We start from the raw sequence: 13,832 nt of genomic DNA, 5'->3' as shown, positions 1-13,832 counted from the left end.
CCCGCGAGGTTTGGGCTTGGCTGGCCCCCATCTGCGCCGAGTGTTAGAAACCAGGGAGGACGCCATCACAGTCAGTGTTCGCTTGCGGCTGAACTCTGCTTGGGACTCTGAGCGACTGCGGTCTTCGAAGGTCCTCCCTCCCCTACACCCCGCCAACCCCCGCCACCCAGACAGTTCTTAAGGTGGTGCGGCTGTACTCCCCACATCGCTTTAGGCGATCGCCCTCGTGTTTCCCCGGAAATTTCCGCGTCCGCATGACCGTCTGTAAGAAAGGCTAGCGAATTGCATGGGAAAGTGGAGAGACAAAATCTGATGAAGTCAAATGTGAAAGTTCAGGAAAGGAAGTAGAGCTGTTCAAATTCAGACTGCTGTTTCTGCCCTACATACCTGTGATGTTCCCCATACCGACTTATTTTAATTTTTTCTTTGTTTGTTTGAGCCGGAGTCTCATTCTGTCGCCCAGGCTGGAGTGCAGTGGCACGTTCACGGCCACCGCAGCCTTGACCTGCTGGGGTCAGGCAATCCTTCCACTTCAGCTTTCCAAGTAGCTGGGACTACAGGCGTGCGCCACCACACCCAGCTAATTTTTTGATTTATTGTAGAGACCGGGGCTTCAACCCGTGGCCCGGGCTAGTCTCGAACCTGTGGGCTCAGGTAATCCTCTCGCCTCCGCCTCCCAAAGTGTTGGGATTACAGGCGTGAGGCACCGCGCCCGGCACATTTAAATTTTTATTCTGAGATATTGTTCCTTATTAAAGCAATCCTGAGAAACCTCTGTTTTCCCTTCAGAAAAACTTCTATATTCTACAAGCATTTATGTAATCCCAGATAGGTCCCTTGTATCAGTGACTGCTGACTTTGGACGAAAGAACTAGATCCCCCCCGCCATTTTTATACTTGGAAATTAAGATTTGGAACTGGAGGCAAAAAATACAAAAACTCACAAACAAAATTAAGATTTGGAACTGGAGGCAAAAAATACAAAAACTCACAAACGAAAAATACAAAAACTCACAAACGAAACGATTGTGATCTCTCCGTGGTGCTGAAGCAACACTCCCCAGCTTTGTTAGTTCACCCTCAGGGCACCTCGTCGTTTGTTTTGAGATGGCCAGCTTCCTGTCTAGTTTTTACGCTTGGGCTCTAATAGTAAATGCTTTTGTTTCTCAATAGTAACTTTCTTCTAATATGACCAGGTACAAAATCGGGCCAGGATCTTCAAACTCTTGGTTTTCATATAAGGATAGCAGGCATTTGGGGGGAAAAAAATCACCTCTTTTCTATTAATTTAGCGGAACACTAGAATTTCTCCTTTTATTCTTGTGCTACCACAGGCCCCAGATTCTGCTTTGTTGTGAGTGGAGTCCAGTGGCTGAACTGGAAAACACGAGGGGGATTTTAGCATCAAGCCGGCCCCCTCGGCTCTCAGAACTACATTTCCCACAGTAGGGACCACACTTCCCATAAGGCCTCGGGCGCGCGTACACGACGCAAAGGGACAGCTTCCTGTCTTGCGGAAAGTCGTGCGGCCGACTACCGGAAGGTGAGCGTGGGCCCCTTGGGTGGGCTGTTTCTGGGTCCACGCCGGGGAGCCGACAAATAGACGCGCAGGTGGGCGGTTATCTGTTTTGGCTTCTGTCTGATACTTTGATCTATTCAGGAAAGCGCTGGTTGTATGGAAGTGAGATATCGGTTAAGACCATGTGTTTTTCTTTTGTGCCTCGTATTTCCTGGAGCATTTGACTGAAACCCGCCGTAGTAGGGGTTTCTTTAATTCGATTCTGTATCCGGAATTTAGGGAGCTCTTGGAGTGTGGAGTTAAATCTTTGTCCCCTAGGTTTTCTCATAGTTGTGCAGAAAACTAAACAGTAATAGAAGTCTGGACCCCAGGAGTTTGTGGGATGGGAGGGAGGCGATTTTCATATTCTTCTGGGGACTGCTTTTCAGTGGTTAGTGATCATAGTGCGTGTCTATCAATCCTTTCAACATTAACTCCCTCTTTCTCCCTTTGGGCTAAGGTAAAGTTGGTCATGAGGAATGCTACTTCTGCTAATTCACTGGTTCCTGTTCTTTTCGACATTAAGTGCCCTTAACTTCGAAAAATGTATCGAACTCTGGCGAGGGCTTTAATTTACAGTCGATCCTTTAGCTCACACACGAACTCCCTTTGTAGTCATTTGCGTCCCCCTTTGCGTCTCTTAGTACAGAGAAGGCACTGCACCAAGTCTTGGGCACAAGTTCTCTTTTTGCCACGTATCTGCTTTAAAGGGCTTTAACTAGATAATTACTTTGGAATTTTAAATTTTGGTAATATTGGACTTTGAGATCCAGATAGGGAAGGTAAATCACCGGAGTGCTGTGCGTGTAAAAAGTACTGTGATTTTTAACTTCTTAAAAAACCGAGGTATAAATAAAAATTACTTTTAATACCACCAGCCGGAGTTGGGTTTTGATCTTTCTCTGTGCTGTGTACGTGCATGTATGACTGTGATCATGCTGTATATAGTTTGACAAAGTTGTTTGCGTTTTTCATATTAAAGATTTCCAGTGACTAATATTCTATCTCTATTTAAATAGACATTAATTATTCCACAAATGGTGGACAGTTTTTAAGTTTCTACAGTGACTATATCCTATATGTGTCATTGATTACTTCTTTTTCTGACAAATGCTTAGCGGCAGAACTGGGTGAATGTATCAATTATGTAGCTTTAAGTATTATGAAGAAAATGTATTTTGGCAAACAGTAAAGGTCAGTCACTCTGCTCACTTTTCTGCCTCCCATGCTAAAACTGACTTCAGATTTTAGATGTTCCTCATTGGATTAGAAGATCAAGAACAGGTAAATTCAAATTTAAGGTGATCTGTACCCAAACAGGCCAGATACATTTTAGTATTTAAGTCTGCATCTAATTTCAGATGTTAGTAGTTTGAAATTCTACTACTTGAATTGCCTTCAAGTGACAGGTATAATTCCTAAGAAAATCTCAGTGGTATTCCAGAAGTAAAACTAGCAGGCAATGTGTTATTTAAATAATTGAAGTAATTCTGAGACAAAAGGAGTTAGGATGCTGTATGTTATTATTTTGGGGCATTTACTAAAACAGTATTTTACATAGCTACCTGGACTTGCTATATTCCTTTAGTAATGAGGGTTGGCTATGCTGTTACCTCTCCTATCCTTTATGGACAGTGTAATGGGCAGATTTTTGTTCCTTTTGGCTGCCATTAGATGGTGAGAGTATCATGGGGAGTATGATTAGAAGCAGAACCTAGCCCAGGTTCAAAATCATTTTACTTAAGGAAGTATCTAATGAAATAAGGTTCAAGTTCATAAATTCCCAAAATAATTTAATTGACAAGCTTAATGCCCAGCAACTTTAAAAACAAATTAAAACATAGCAACTCACATTGGCTACAAAGGTAAAAAGGCTATAGAATAGCAGTGGTACTTACTAATTTGACAAAATAGAAAGACCAGGTCTATATCACATTATCTGGCATGATTTCTCTTGGAACTGCTGGATTTAAGTGGTAATTGGGTAGTTAAGTGGTATCTGATACCAATGTGATAAATAGGAAAGACGATAGTGGGTGAAGTTCTTACTCTGTATGTTTTATGGGCTTTTCAAGTCAGTTTCTATTTAGAAGATATATAATGAACCAGGTTACCCCAAACAATCCTGTGAAAAGAGACAGGTAAAGACTTAAGGAGGAGGAAGAGGGAAGGAAAGTTTCCTGGGCATGACACCATTTGCAAGGTCACAACGAACACCCCAACGGAGTGCAGATCTTTTCTTCTCAGTTGGTACTAGGTAATTATTCGGAACATATATATGTTGAGGTTTGGTGTGTGGTTCTGGTCGACAAAGCATCTGCTCTCGGACACCCCAGCGCAGTTCCTTTCTATGATCTTCACCAGGAAACCGCATTGAGTCCCAGTCCCGTTTGTACTCAAAATATCTGGCTACACGGTCTACCTTGCCCCGGTTTCGGCTTAACTGGTCCAGCCTTGGGAGAATGAAGGACTTGGGCCTACTGGTAACAATCAGGTCTTGTTCATAAGCTGGAGAGCTTATTTCTTCTCTTCGTAGATTGCAAATGAGCTGATCTTGAGAGATTTCTTCATATTCATGTGGTAGATTAAATTTTTGTGAAATATCAACCGGGGATTCCCTGTCTTCCTGGAACTGCAGATTCATCATCCTCTGTCTTAAGTCCCAGAGATCCAGATCATTTTCTGTACCAGTTTCTGATTCACTGATAATTGATTCATCTGTCACTAATACTTCTCCATCCGGCTTTCTGCGTAGCACTTTTCTCTTCATCACTGGTTTTCGGAGTCTTTGAGAGGCCTCTGAGACTGTTTCTGAAGTGACAATACTTTCTACATGTGGGTACTGTAGTTGCACAGGAAGAGCAGATCGCTTCCCCGAGGTCACTGAAGCTTTAATGTAGGGATCATATTGGATAGACTGGGCTTCTCTCCTGACATCTCCTTCACCCTGCCCTGCATAGATATGGGTGAAAGCTGTAGCAGCTGCCAACATTCGTTCTTCTGGATCCATATTGGCCCATTTTTGTCCCTCAGGTCCCATGGGTTCCTCCAATGTAGCACCTTCTGCAAGAGATAACACTGGTCAGTTTTTTGATAAGTCCTCAGCTCATAAATTGCTTATTCCCTTGTCTCCATTTTTATAACATTCAAATGAAGAAAGAATGGCTAAGGCAATTATAAATTCAGTAATTATAATGAGATTAGTACAAGGTAGTATCAGAACAGTTTGGAGGGACATTTACTCAGTTCTAGGGAATCTATCACCTTTCATTTCCACTCTTACTCCCACTTTCTACTGTGCTTTGCTAGTAGAAAGTAATGTCCTAGTAGCTCCTAGGACAGGTTAAGTTCTGACACAGAAGAACTTGAAACTGCATAATATGGGGCATTCTGCTAACTGTATATGATGTAACAGGTACTTAATATACCTGCCATTGTACTATGTGCATTACATTTATTAATTCATGTAATCCTTATTACGGTGGGATTATTTCCTTTTCACACATGAATAACATGAGGCACAGAAGTTAAAGAATCTGTCTTGGGTTACTCAGCTAGTGTGAATGATAGAGCTGGAATTTTAACTCGGGGGAGTCTGGCTTCAGACTGAGTTCTTTTAACCATGAGTGACTTAACCTAAAAAAACAACAACAAAAAACCATCAAGAAGGCAGTATTGTGATCTCATACATACACACAAATAATACACTATTCCCTGTGTCACTACTATTTTTCTTTTTGAAATGAAAAACTAATACATGCACATGACAATTTAAAGCAAGGATTTCCTCACCCCCACCATTTCACTCAAAGGCAGTTGCTTATGAATTCTTCAGAAAGTTTCCACATTCACATATATTTTTAATACTATAAAGGACTTAATGATAATCTTGGTGATCCAACCATATCAGCGCATGTAGACTTTACCTTGTTTTATTTAAAGCTGCATAGAATTTCAGTATATGATATGTCATCATTTATTCAGCCACTCCCTGATTGATGCATGTTGGGTTTACAGTCTTTTGTTGTCAAAAATGAATCTTACAATAAATCTCTCTTAGGTTTTTACACACTCATGAAGTTTATAGGTTAAATTTCTAGACATGAAATATGTGGGTCAAAGGTATTTGTGTATTCTATTTTGACAGTTGTTGTCAAAATGCTTACTTCTAAAAAGTGTATCTACCAAGAGTGTATTAATAGAACTTGCTTCTTCATCTCCCCTCCAAAGTAGTGTACTAGCAAACTTTCTTGTCTTTGCAGTTACATGAAAAACAGTTGTCATATACTTCTGCATTTATTTTGCTTGAGTAAAACTGACTATTTAAAAATATATATTTATAAGACTTTTTTTGTTTGAAATGCTTTGTCTTTGCCCATTTGCCTCACAGGTTTTTGGACTTATTGGCCTTTTCATCAAAATGATTTATATATTGACAAAATACTTACATATTAAGAAAGTTAGCCCTTTACTATCATTTATTTTACTTTTCCCCCCAGTTCTCCCTTTGACTATATTTTTTGCTGATAGAAATTTTTATTTTTAGGTAGTAACTTTTTTGGTTTTCTACAGTTTTGGGGTTTCCAGAGTGTTTTACTTAGAAATGCCTTCCCCACTCCAAGATTTACCAAAAAAAAGAGTTTTCTTCTGGGACTTTTATAATTTCATTTTTTACATTTATTTTTATTTTTTTGGAGTTGGAGTCTCACTCCATTGCCCAGACTGGAGTGCAGTGGAATGCTCATGATCACCCCAGTGTTGACCTGCTGGGCTCCAGTGATCCTTCCGCCTCAGCCTTCCAAGGAGCCACAACTACAGGCGTGCTACCATGCCCAGCTAATTTGTGATTTATTGTAGAGACTAGGTCTCACCAAGTTGCCTGGGCTGGTCTCGAGCCTGCGGGTTCAGGCAATACATTCACCTCAGCCTCCCAAAGTGCTAGGATTATAGGCTGAGCCACTGAGCCTGGCTGTTTTTTACATTTAAACTTTTAATCTATTGTAGATACAGAAACTCAAAGGGCAAAAAACTAAACTACTTAGATTTAGATGTCTAACATAGTAGCCTTAGAACAGATGCAGAGATGATCTTCCACAACTAAAGTACTACCATAAGTCATAGGTTATCTAGCACTATCCCAATTTTAAAGATGTAGTTCAGCTATCCTCAGATTATTGAAATAGAACAGGAATTTCTACAGTGATGTCTACACTACATCATCAGACTGATTTTTTTATAACTGTCACAGGTAAAGAAACTTATAAAAAATCAGAACATGCATTCAATTCGGTTTTAAAAGGGTCAGTGATGCCATCAAAATTGCTTAAAGTGAGAATCTTGTCTCCAGGTTCTACACTTCCAATGTGAATGATAATCACTGAATGATAAGAATAGAGAAATGAAATCTAGACATTCTCCCCAAACTATGATTACTTTAGAGAAACTTAGCTATTTGTTCTTTTCCCCTGTGAACTGGCCAAATGGAAAAGAATAGTATCTGTAGATGATCATTCCATAAAAATTAAGCTAATGCTTGTATCCCGAGACAAGCAAAAGTGTATTCTTTGGGCATTAAATTAAACCTTGGACACGATTTTAACATCAAAGGAACCAGCACTGAAACTGTTGTATCCTTTTGCTCTTTTCAGATAGATTGGACCTACATGATTCGTTTATTCCCGGGGCTGTCATATCATGGCTGAAAATGACATAGATAGAAACCAGACTGAGAATCTCCTAAAAAGAGTAAAAGAACTGGAGCAGGAGGTACAAAGACTTAAAAAGGAACAGGCCAACAACAAGGACTCAAAAGTTGGAGAAAATACATCAGGAGCTGGAAAAGCTAAGCGTGCATTTGATTTTAGTGCTCATGGCCGAAGACACGTGGCCCTAAGAATAGCCTATTTGGGTTGGGGATACCAGGGCTTTGCTAGTCAGGAAAACACAAATAATACCATTGAAGAGAAACTGTTTGAAGCTCTAACCAAGACTCGACTAGTAGAAAGCAGACAGACATCCAACTATCACCGATGTGGGCGAACAGACAAAGGAGTCAGTGCGTTTGGACAGGTAAGGGCCAGTGTAGTGTTTCTTAAAGCAAGCAGTACCGGAATATTTTAGGTATACATACCAAATATTGAGATTATTTGTATTTCTAAAATACAATATCTTTCTCTGATTCAACAGGTGATTTCTCTTGACCTTCGTTCTCAGTTTCCAAGGGGCAGGGGTTCAGAGGATTCTAATTTAAAAGATGAAGTCAATGATGTTGCTAAAGAGATCCGTTATACCCACATTCTCAATCGAGTACTCCCTCCAGACATCCGTATACTGGCCTGGGCCCCTGTAGAATCTAGCTTCAGCGCTAGGTTTAGCTGTCTTGAGCGGACTTACCGCTATTTTTTTCCTCGTGCTGACTTAGATATTGTAACCATGAATTATGCCGCGCAGAAATATGTTGGCACCCATGATTTCAGGAACTTGTGTAAAATGGATGTAGCCAATGGAGTGATTAATTTTCAGAGGACTATTTTGTCTGCTCAAGTACAACTAGTAGGGCAGAGCCTGGATGAAGAGAGATGGCAAGAACCTTTCCAGTTATGTCAATTTGAAGTGACTGGCCAGGCGTTCCTTTATCATCAAGTCCGCTGCATGATGGCTGTCCTCTTTCTGATTGGCCAAGGAATGGAGAAACCAGAGATTATTGATGAGTTGCTGAACATACAGAAAAATCCTCAGAAACCTCAATATAGGTAAGTTAAACAGCATATCCTTCTCTCCCCCATGATTGTCTAAATAAGTCACTGATTCTGACTTCATGAGCTTTTGATCTAATTTGTAGAATGTTATGCAGCAGCATCTTCTCATTTTGTCTCATCGTTCTATCCCATTAGTAAGGAAACAGGTGTTTGGACCAGGCTTCTTACATAAAAGGACATTCATTTCTGTGTTTTTTGTTTGTTTCTGAATTCATATTAAGAGGTATACTGTTATGTTCTGGTAAAATTAAGAAATAAATCATTCATTTAAAAATCTTACTTATTTTGTATTAACTGGGTAGTCATACAACTATACTTTTAAGTCTTTCCTAATTTCTCGTTTCTGAAATAGTAGGAAAGGCAGAAAGAATAGCCAAGATTTTTGAGAACAGGCTGAGGTTAGACAGATAGTATTCATTCCTAAACTGTGAAATCAAGTTTTTACTGTACTATATAGTATACTATATTTTAATATTAGAATGCCATTAACAAATCTGGGAAAATACTGTTGGATGTTTTTAACTTCACAGCAGTATGATGAAGCCACGACTCGCTTAAAGGTGACTTGTTATCATTGACATTCACCTTATATAGATCATGTTGATCCATGGTTGTCTGCATTTAAAAAAATTATTTTAATAAAGCTGTTCAAGGATGATGTCATATTTTCTTTAGATACTTAATATTGACATCAACAGTCCCCCTCCCCCCCTTTATCCCAGCTAACCTTCAGCTTTCTAAGAACTGTCGGATGGCTATGTATCCTCATATTGTTTCTTCTTTTCTCTTTTTCTCTAGTATGGCTGTAGAATATCCTCTAGTCTTGTATGACTGTAAGTTTGAAAATATCAAGTGGATCTATGACCAAGAAGTTCAGGAGTTCAATGTTACCCACCTACAACAACTGTGGGCTAATCATGCTGTCAAAACTCACATGTTATATAGTATGCTACAAGGACTGGATTCTGTTGCAATGCCCTGTGGAACAGGACCAAAAATGGATGGTATGATAGAATGGAGAAACGTTAAGCCCTCTGTCATAAAGCAGACCAGTGCCTTTGTAGAAGGAGTAAAAATGCGCACATATAAGCCCCTTATGGATCGTCCTAAATGCCAAGGACTGGAATCCCGGATCCAGCATTTTGTACATAGGGGACGCATTGAGCACCCACATTTATTCCATGAGGAACAAGCAAGAGCCAGAAGGGACAGTAGTGATACACTAGAGGAAGAGAATACTATTTTGCGGAAACCAACAAAGAGGGTCTGTGTCGATACAGAAATTAAAAGCATTATTTATCCATAAACAATTCAGGATCTAGGAAACAAAAACCGGCTAGTAGAAAAGAAACTGAAAATATTTACTGTAAGAAGTACTAGTGATTCAGATGATCAACTTTTGAAAGGAAAAAAAAAAGACTATAGGGCCCTAAGGAAGTCTTGCTTTAACAAGAAAAGAATTCAAACATTCTCTCGTTCCTGTATAAAAAGATTAAGAGATGAGATAAGCAAAAGCAGTGGTAAAATGGAGATGTATTCATGTATTACCTGAAAATCTGTGCCTTGTATTCAAATTCATTAAAGCCTAATCCTGCAAGTACCTAGTTTGTTATGCTGTTCTTTTTCAAAGCAATGAGATATTTGCTACTCATCTGAATTTTCATAAAGAGCTTTGCATGAGTATCATATTTTCTAAGACAGATTTAAAAAATACTAAATTCAGCTGGGCATGCTGGCTCACACCTGTAATTCCAGCACTCTGGGAGGCTGAGGTTTGAGGACCATTTGAGGCCTTGGCAACATAGTGAGACCTCATCTCTACCAAAAATTTATAAAAGAAAAATTAGTCGGGTGTACTAATGCATGCCTGTTGTCCCAGCTACTTGGGAGGCTGAGGCAGAAGAATCTCCTGAACCCAGGAGGTTGAGGTGGTAAGCCTTGATTGTACCACTACACTCTAGCCTGGGTGACAGAGTGAGATTTGACTCAAAAATAAATAAGGCTAAAAAGTAAATTTAGCCAATTAAGGTTTGGATAAATTGGTTTAGTGCCAGGTCAGATTCTACCTGGAAGTTACCTAACTGAAAAAGGCACAGTACCTTTTTCTTATGAAACATAAATTTACTGCAAAGGTTGGTAAACATTTTCTATGAAGGACAAGGTATTTTAAGGGTCTATGAATCACAAATGATCTCTACTTTATATTCTTTTTTACAACCCTTTACAAATTTAAAAAGCCTTAGTTTCATGGGTCATGGTGGTTTAGGGAAAGTTCTTATAAAGAGGAGATATTCAAACAAAATCTTGCAGAACAAGTGGAAGCCAATTAAAATGATAAAGAACCAGATCTTTAAGTGTGTCTAAAGCAGATGATGCAGTGTGTATAAAGGATTAGAGATTACAGTATATGCATTCAGGCAACTGTAAATATTTAGTATGGCATGAGCGTGACAGCTTAGTTTAAGAAAGGGTCATGTTTATAAAGCCTCAGAGGCTTTCCTTGGAAAGCTAAGATTTTATCTTGAAGTGCTATTGAAAACAATTTTAATGCCAGGTAGAATCGTATAGCAAAAATATTGCTCTGGGTATACTGTGGATTGGAAGAGGGCATTGGGTCCAATTAGGAGACCATTGGAATAATCAAGGCAATAGATGATGATGGCCAGAATAGACTGGTAAAGAGGAATGGAGAGAAGTAGAGTTGAGATTAAGGAAGCAGAAACAGTAGGACTCAATGATTGAGTAAATATGCTGTTCAAAGTAGGGAGGCTTTTAGGTTAACTCCTAAGTTGAAACCTGAGCAAATAAGTGGCTAGTAGTACCACACACTGAAATAGGAAAAAAAGGTGGGGCTTTGCTTGTTCTCAAATCAGAGTTGTAAGTGGCCCTCAAAATACTACTTATAAACACCAATATTTATTCAAAAGAGCTCTCAGTTTCTAATGAATTTGTAAAAATAAAGTAAATGAACTCAGACCTTCTTCCTCAGTAATAATTTTCATTACTGCAGAATGTTATCTATATTTACAATTCTGCCATATGAGATCTAAAGTTTCATTTACCATCCAACACATAATTAGTTTGCTCCTACTTATGTTCAAGACTCCAACTATACAAATATGGTTTATGTCCTCAAGCTGTTAAACTAACATGAATGGGACACACATAACTATAAAATATAACTAGCATGTGAGACTATTAGAAACAATACTAATATATATAAACTGAACCACATAAATGCTATAGAAACTTGGGAAGAGGCAGACCACAGAAATAAGACTTCACTGAAAGAGTTCCAGGCTTAGGAAGTGAAACAGCATACAAAAAGGCAACCTTCTAGTACAGAAGAGTAAGGAGCTCATTGTAATAGGTTTTATATCCTAGCAGAGAGGGAGCCAGAAAATACATTTTAGAGATGAGGAAACAGTGGTATAAAATTACTTAGGATGTATTCAAAATAGCCAGTTGTATCATCCACGTCTTGGATTTTGAACCCTTGTTACTGCTTTTTTGGACTTGACCTATCAACACTTCATAATTCTCTGAGTGTTCTTAAAATATGATTGCTATGTACTTTAATATTAATGTAAAGATCTTGTTTTTAGTGTTATCACTGAGCATGGTGGAAACCAGAATTATTTTTTGGAGGGCAGGACCCTCGTAGTATAGGCTTCCCCCCACTAGGTGTCCTAGGAACACCAGTGTACGGGCAAGCATTGTTGTGAGAAGCTGTTTTACTTCAGTGAATTTTTTTTAAAGACTCTTTCAGTGCATTTGCCCATTTCGTGATGGGTGATTTATGAGCGTACCTGCCCACACACTGCAGAAATGTTCAGCAGTTTTTGAACAAAAACAGCACGATCCCTGTGCCCCACTCTCCCTATTCACCCAGTCTTGCCCCAAGACTTGTTTCCCCAGATGAAAAAAAGTCCTCAAAAGGAAATGTCTTGCCTGTGTGTTAAGAGGTGAAACAAGAAACAGCAGAAGCACACTTAAAAGGTAACAAAATTACTAGTTCAAAAACTGGAGCAGTGGAAAAAGCATCTCAACAGGTGTATTGTATCAAACGGAGACTACTTTGAAGGTGACAAGTTTAAACATGTAAGAATAAATACACAACTTAAAAATAAATTCTGGGTGTTTTGAGTCCTCCCTTTTATATTTACTTAAACATGTAAGTACACACCAAAATTTATTTTTTCTATTTCTTACCTTATTTTAATGTACCTTGATTGGCATTAGTATTCGAGTTAAAAAAAAAGAAAAAAACCTAGAAGAGAGTTTAAGAAGTAATTCCTCATTAAAAACAAAACAAAAAACCCCAAACAAATCCAAAGCAGTAAAAACACAAAACACTAAAAGTCATATGCTAGGAGATAAGGAATTGGAGGATCAGGATGTCAGACCTTAAGTAAAATCTTTTCAAGGTTGACTAGATTATACTATCAAATCTTAAAGAGTAAGGATTTAGTGAACTCATTTTTGAGGTATTGTTGTAGCACAGAAGTATTTCTAGCATAGAAAAAGTCAAGACAGTCATCATTGCTGGAGCAAATGAGAAGCCCCCAAATGTAACTGCAAAATTAACTTGTCATCTGCTACAGTGTTTAAAGAACGTCTCCTGGCCACCACAGCCTCAACCTGCTGGACCCCGGCGATCCTTCCGCCTAAGCCTTCCAAGTAGCCGGAACTACAGGTGCGCACTACCACACCCAGCTAAATTTTTGATTTATTGTAGAGACAAGGTCTCGCCAAGTTGCCCAGGCTGGTCTCGAACCCACGGGCTCAGACAATCCACTAGCTTCAGTCGCCCCAAGTGCTGGGATTACAGGCTGAGCTACTGAGCCCGGCCAGTCTCTCCATTTTTAAAATGAAAGAAATTATTTCAATAGGTTGTGAAATTTAAATAAGATTTTATATAAATAAATAGTGCTTTGTGGGGACTCTGGGCTGAGAAGATTTTTGTCACTAAAGCCAAGGGATTTTATGGCATATGTACTATACTATAATTAATGTGACATTTCCTTTACATTTGAATGTCACACTCCCATTTTTTTCCTTTAATATGTAAAAATGTCTGCAAACAGCAAATTATAAACTTTAATTAGGTCCACAGGTAACTGTTAGTTCTTTTTCTAATATAAAGACCTGACATTCATTTCTCTTTACTTAAAGGGAAACACATAGAAGCTAGAGCAAGTTGTATTTTGTAGATAAATACAGACAATATCAACCAAAATACCTAAAAATATCTTCTCTTCAAAAATCTTCAGTGCTTCGGTGTCCCAGGTTTAGCTAGTTATGATTGAAAGGATTTCCAGAGTGGAAGGAGAATGTTAAATTGGGAGAAAGGGGCTGAGTCAGTAGTTAGATTCTAATCATTACAGGGAAGCTACTGCAGAATTTATTTTATTTATTTTATTATTATTTTTTTGAGCTGAAGTCTCACTCTGTCACCCAGGATGGAGGGGCAATATAGCACGTCTCCCGGCCACCGCAGCCACAACCTGCTGGGC

The 13,832-nt window shown here is 39.0% G+C and overlaps 2 protein-coding genes across 3 annotated transcripts; one reads left to right on the top strand and one right to left on the bottom strand.

Annotated features, from left to right (window-relative positions):
• The first annotated feature begins 1,490 nt into the window (after window positions 1-1,490).
• PUS3 (pseudouridylate synthase 3) lies at window positions 1,491-9,916 on the top strand. Of its 2 annotated transcripts, XM_008068071.2 has the most exons (4): window positions 1,491-1,543; window positions 7,207-7,627; window positions 7,745-8,310; window positions 9,115-9,916. In XM_008068071.2, exons 2-4 carry the CDS (start codon window positions 7,253-7,255, stop codon window positions 9,620-9,622), a joined length of 1,449 nt encoding a protein of 482 aa, XP_008066262.1. In that variant the 5' UTR covers window positions 1,491-1,543; window positions 7,207-7,252; the 3' UTR covers window positions 9,623-9,916. The 2 variants fall into 2 exon arrangements, with proteins under 2 accessions (XP_008066262.1, XP_021573246.1); XM_021717571.1 differs by lacking the exon at window positions 7,207-7,627 and having other exon boundaries at window positions 1,497-1,543.
• Window positions 3,335-12,586, bottom strand: HYLS1 (HYLS1, centriolar and ciliogenesis associated). The gene is made up of 2 exons (XM_008068072.2): window positions 12,529-12,586; window positions 3,335-4,621 (listed from the first exon to the last, which is right to left on the bottom strand). Exon 2 carries the CDS (start codon window positions 4,596-4,598, stop codon window positions 3,708-3,710), a length of 891 nt encoding a protein of 296 aa, XP_008066263.1. The 5' UTR covers window positions 4,599-4,621; window positions 12,529-12,586; the 3' UTR covers window positions 3,335-3,707.
• Between the last annotated feature and the right edge of the window lie 1,246 nt (window positions 12,587-13,832).

Source organism: Carlito syrichta, unplaced genomic scaffold (genome assembly GCF_000164805.1).
Source record: "Carlito syrichta isolate Samal-C Ts95f unplaced genomic scaffold, Tarsius_syrichta-2.0.1 Scaffold309859, whole genome shotgun sequence".
Lineage (NCBI taxonomy): Eukaryota > Metazoa > Chordata > Mammalia > Primates > Tarsiidae > Carlito > Carlito syrichta.
The sequence above is the reverse complement of the archived record's forward strand: the minus strand, read 5'-3'. Positions and strand labels throughout refer to the sequence as shown.